Source organism: Phacochoerus africanus, chromosome 2 (assembly GCF_016906955.1).
Source record: "Phacochoerus africanus isolate WHEZ1 chromosome 2, ROS_Pafr_v1, whole genome shotgun sequence".
NCBI classification, from domain to species: domain Eukaryota; kingdom Metazoa; phylum Chordata; class Mammalia; order Artiodactyla; family Suidae; genus Phacochoerus; species Phacochoerus africanus.
Genome location: NC_062545.1, coordinates 130045829 through 130051584, shown reverse-complemented (window position 1 = coordinate 130051584; position 5756 = coordinate 130045829). Strand labels below are relative to the sequence as shown.

Below are 5756 nucleotides of genomic sequence, written 5' to 3'. Positions count from 1 at the left end.
CCCACCACACCTCTGAATTGCCCCAAAGTAATGAAATAATAATGGTTGATGCTATCTCAGAGATGGTATAAGGGGGTGTACCCTGGGCTTTGGAGTCATTTCTAGGTTAGAATTCTGTACCAACTCCTACATAGCTGAGAACACTGTCATCAATGATCTGCTTTGATATGCTCCTGAAAGTTGGAGGTAGGCTTGTGGTAGAACTTAGAAACAGGAAATACGGAGCAGCCTCTTCTCCTTCCGGTCACATTCCTGCCACTTACCTAGTACCTGACTCATTGACAGCCTTGTCAGTTGCCCCGCTGTGGTGGGCCTTTTGTTTCCCAGGACTCATTCATGACTGAAATTAATAAATTCCCCAGAAAGGACTCATGTAGTCTCAGGGAAGCTGAAGTTAGACAACATTTTATTCAGTTCATCTTCTCCTGGAAGCCTTCATTGAACAGAGCCGACATTGCCCTCTCCATACACTAGGCTTGTGTTTGCTACTCTGTTTTCATATTGATCTTTTTACATTCATTTATATGCAAAGTTGTTAATAAAAATATTTAGGGAAAAGGGATTCTGAGCCATAGTAAGTCCATCAAGATGTTAGCATTGATAGTACTTACAGAATTGAGGTACATGTAGAATCTCAAGTTATTGAGGTTTCAAGGATTACAGACTAATAAGAAATACTGAAGTGGTACACTTAAGTATCACAAAAGCCAGTACCTTTTGAGACATGAATTTCACAAAGTATACAAGATTTAGGCACAAAGTATACAAGTTAAGGCTCAGGTTTTAAGGATGGCTACCTAGAGGTTTCATGGATCTCACAAGGCTCACCAGGAAAGATGGTCCATTTAAAGGAGATAACTGAATGAAGATAAAAGGGGGTGAGCAGGGTTAAAGGAAACCAAATTGAGATGGTGAAATGCCTCAGGGGAGTCCAGCTCTTTCTGCAATGATGGAAATATTCTACATCTATAGTGTTTAATACTGTAGCCATTAGTTACATGAAGCTATTGAGCACTTAAAATGTGGTTGATGCAACTAAGACACTGAATTCCTAACTTAATCTAAATTTAAGTTTAAATAGCCATGTGAAGCTAATGGCTATATTGGATAGTGCAGCTCATGTCCAGCAGAGAGCCATTACAGCTCATAGGCCTGAAGAGTAAGAAGGAACAATTACTGGAATCTGGAGTGATGCAGAGTTAAAGCTCTACCTTACACAAGATTACATGACAGGAGTTGTAGCTTTTGTTAGAATGAGGTTACTGTCAACTTGCTGCCTGGCAGGGGAAATGCTGGGAATACCCTGACTCACTCTTATCCAATCACCCCCCTTTTGGTACCTCTGATGGAACTCACCAGAAACAAGAGAACAAGAAAACACATTGATGCAGTTCAGGTTGGCCTCCAGAGGCACAGAACATAATGAAGTGTTGAGCAGATCTGGAGCAAAACATTACTATAGCATGTACAAACTGGGCTAGGGCATTAAACACTTGGCTTATTAGCATTTATAAATCTAAGTAAATATTGAACTAGTGGCAAAAAAAATGGAACAAAAGAATGTTTCTCAATAAAGTCATACAAATATGTCTTATTAAAGGTATCCCAGAGTGCTCTGTCACTAAGTGGCACAATGCTGTGATCAAACTGCAACAGTGTTCATCTCAGGTTTCATACATGAAGGATGAAGTCAATACCACATCCCCTCAATTATACCCAGCCTTGTATTCTTTCTAAGGTGCCATCTCAAATCACAAATCCTGGGAGTGGGAAAATTTTCACTTAAGCTAAAGGTCATTATAACTCAATAAATGGATCAACTCAATTACAAAATGGGAAGAAGACCAGTAAACTAGACCCAAGGATCCAAAGACTCCCCAACCCATACTCTAGGACTGTATAACAAACTACTCTCACCAATGGAACAGAATAGATAACCCAGAAATAAACCCTGACACCTAAGGTCAGTTAATCTTTGACAAAGGAGGCAAGAACATAAAATGGGAAAAAGACAGTCTATTCAGCAAGAATTGCTGGGAAACCTGGACAGCTGCATGCAAATCAATGAAACTAGAACACACTCACATCTATGCACAAAAATAAACTCAAAATGGCTTAAAGACTTAAATATAAGACAAGACACAATCAAACTTCTGGAAGAGAACATAAGCAAAACATTCTCTGACATCAACCTCATGAATATTTTCTCAGGTCATTCTCCCAAGGCAAGAGAAATAAGAGCAAAAATAAGCCAATGGGACCTAATCAAAATGACAAGCTTTGCACAGCAAAGGAAACCAAAAAGAAAACAAAAAGACAACTTACAGAATGGGAGAAAATAGTTTCAAATGATGCAACTGACAAGGGCTTAATCTCTAGAATATACAAACAACTTATACAACGCAACAGCAAAAAAGCCAACCACCCAATGGAAAAATGGGCAAAAGACCTGAATACACCGTTCTCCAAGGAAGATATACAGATGGCCAACAAGCACATGAAAAAATGTTCAACATCCCTGATTATTAGAGAAATGCAAATCAAAACTACTATGAGATACCACCTCACACTAGTAAGAATGGCTGTCATTAATAAGTCCACAAATAACAAGTGCTGGAGGGGGTGTGGAGAAAAGGGAACCCTCCTGCACTGTTGGTGGGAATGTAAGCTGGTGCAGCCATTATGGAGAACAGCATGGAGGTACCTTAGATATCTATACATAGAACTACCATATGACCCAGCAGTCCCACTCTTGGGCATTTATCTGGACAAAACTCTCCTTAAAAAACATACATGCACCCCCATGTTCATTGCAGCACTATTCACAATAGGCAAGACATGGAAACAACAAAATGTCCATCAACAGATGACTGGATTAGGAAGATGTGGTATATATACACAGTGGAATGCTACTCAGCCATTAAAAAAATGACATAATGCCATTTGCAGCAAGCATGGATGGATCTAAAGACTCTCATACTGAGTGAAGTAAGTCAGAAAGAGAAAGACAAATACCATAAGATATCACTTATAACTGGAATCTAATATACAGCACAAATGAACCTTTCCACAGAAAAGAAAATCATAGACTTGAAGAATAGACTTGTGACTGCCCGGGGTGGGATGGGGGGAGGAGAGGCAGGGAGTGGGAGGGATCGGGAGCCTGGGGTTAACGGATGCAAACTATTGCTCTTGGAATGGATTTACAATGAGATCCTGCTGTGTAGCATCGAGGACTATGTCTAGATACTCACATCACTACACAACAATGGGAGGAAAAATTATGTATACATGTATGTGCAACTTGGTCCCCATGCTGTACAGTGGAAAAAAATTAATTAAAAAAAAAACTACTCTCTTCAGATAGGTCTACTTATGTTTTCTGTACCATCTCTTTGAATGTTGGTATGTGTTTTAACAACCTCTTTCACTTTCTGCACTGGATAACAGTGCTAACAAGAAAACAAATAGACCAAAAAAAAAAAAAAAAGGAAGTGATCATATCTATACCCAGAGTCAAATTTTGCTTTGGAAACCTTTATTATCTACTTTGGTGGGTCCTGAATATATCAAAAGTCCAGTCTTCACTGTCTAGCACTTAAGGAAGAAAGGTCTAATGTCACTGCATGGGGGTTGAAGTAGGTGCCAAAGGAAAAGCAGTTTCCACCACCTCCAACGATCAGGAGCTGTTGTTCTTCAGGAAGGAGGATGCTGGTATGGTTGTGTAACATTAATGGCCACGGCACATCTATTGTGTCAATCTGATACTCAGAGCTCAATCCGGTAGACAAATCAATAACAGTCACTCCAGGAACTGAGGAGGAATGAATCCAGACCCCTCCAACCAACAGAAGCTTTTCATTTACCACATGAGCTGTGTGGGAGTACCTTGGGGTAACAGGAGGCTGAATGGCTATTGGTTCCCAGAGGAATCCAGAAGAGATTGGTTTCAGAAAAAGTATAGAGCTCAGCGGTTCCTCAGAAGCACCCAGACCTCCGGCAATGAGAGCTCCCCCTTGCCAGCTGCAGGCACTGTGGGAATGCCGACCTTCAGGGGCTTCTCCCTCCACTGGGATCCTGACCCAAGCCATTGTCCCCACATGTAGGAAATGCCAGTCACTTAGTACAGGGTCTGCCACACCGCGGCCCCCAAACACAAACAAATATTTCTGATTCTTATAGGACACTTCTGTTGTTGAATGGCGCCAGCATGACACTGTGGAATCTTCTGGGCCCACCTTTGTGACTGTGATATTTAGGCCCTCAGTTTTACCACCCACATGTTTCCCAAAATGTAGCTGGAGAATCCCCAAGGCGGGAGTTACAGGAGACAATCTCCCTCCCAGAACCAGAACCTGAGTATCTGAAAGTCTTGTCATGGTGTGATAAAGGCGTCTATCCCACTGAGCTCCAGTTCCCCAACTACATACTTGATTGCCTTTCCATTCAAAGTCACAGTATCTTGAGAGCAAGTGAAACTTGCTCACTCGGCAGTGCCGCCCCTCCTCTTCTCCAAATCCTCCTGCACTAAGAATAACGTCTGGCCTCAAAAGGACAGAGGCATGGCCGTATCTCTTAAGGTCTGGACCCTGGCTATCACTAGTGACTACACGAGCAGGGAAGACTCCAGAAGGGGAGGCAGGATCTATCCGAGGAAACGTCTCTGATGCTGGGAACACTACAGTTTGGGAGACAATGTCTCCCCGAGAAGCGGCCAGAATGAAATAGTGGGAGCACTTCAGATGCCACTCCTCAAACTCGTCAAAAGGTTCAAGATTTTCTACGCGCCGGCGTTCTTCTGCGGGGAGAAATTGGCGATAAAACTCATTCATGTCCAAGGCACGGCAGGCAGTCCAGCCGGCCTGGAGAAAGCGCTGCTGCTGGGCCTCCGCGTCAGGAAAGCGGTCCAGGCCATGCAGGGGTGAATTCAGCTGCCGAAAATGTTGCTGCATGAACTGGCCGAAGGCGTCATGCGGCCTCATCTGCTCGTAGATGACAAAAAGCGCATCAGAAAAACACTGGGCGGCCCAGGCGATGAGTGCCGCGGCATTATTCGGCTCGAGGTAGGTCAGCACGGCCTCAGCCAGGAGCAGAGTCGGTGCGGCCGCGTCTAGGCCAGCGGCGGCCAGTGCCTGGTCCAACCGCTGCACCTGCCGCAGGTCCAGCCCCAGGATGCGGTAGTCCGAGCTCTCGAAGCATAGCGTTGACCCGGGGTCCCCGCGCCGGAAAGGCCCGGTTAACGCGCACAGTTCCGGCGTATCTCGAATCCTGTCCGCTTTGCGCCGCGCCACGTCCGGAAAATCCACCTCCCAGACTGCAGCCCCGGGGAGGCGGCCCGCAGCTTTAAGGCGAAAATACAGCGAATCCGAGCCGGCGCCCAGAGACAGGATCTGAATGTGGGGCGCGCCGAGAGCCGCGCGCGTCCCCTCCAGGAATGCGCATACGCAGTGCCGCACGGCGCGTGCGCGGACGTAGTAGCCGCGGTGGATCAGCGGCGCGCGGCGCGCGGACGCCGGAACTAGCAAGGCGGCAAAGGTGTCGTGCACGTACCCGCGCAAGGCCAGGGAGCTCTTGCTGACGGCGCTGCTGTCATTGGTACTCTGCACTGCTCCCGCCCGACGCTCGCGGCTCCGCGGGCCCATGGCCAGGAGTCAGGAGCGGCGGTCTGTCACGGTGGTGAGCTGCCCTTTCGTTCTACACTACCCACCTCGCGGATTTCTGTACGGAAAAACCACCCTCCCTCAGTGCCTCCTCTT

General features: G+C 45.8%; 1 protein-coding gene across 1 annotated transcript; it reads right to left on the bottom strand.

Moving 5' to 3' along the window:
* Nucleotides 1-3521: 3521 nt before the first annotated feature.
* LCMT2 (leucine carboxyl methyltransferase 2) lies at nt 3522-5642 on the bottom strand. Its single transcript, XM_047766551.1, has one exon. It carries the CDS (start codon nt 5640-5642, stop codon nt 3585-3587), a length of 2058 nt encoding a protein of 685 aa, XP_047622507.1. The 3' UTR covers nt 3522-3584.
* Nucleotides 5643-5756: the final 114 nt, after the last annotated feature.

Excerpts from the sequence above, each read along its gene's own strand:
- LCMT2 (XM_047766551.1), bottom strand. The coding sequence starts at position 5,642 with ATGGGCCCGCGGAGCCGCGAGCGTCGGGCGGGAGCAGTGCAGAGTACC.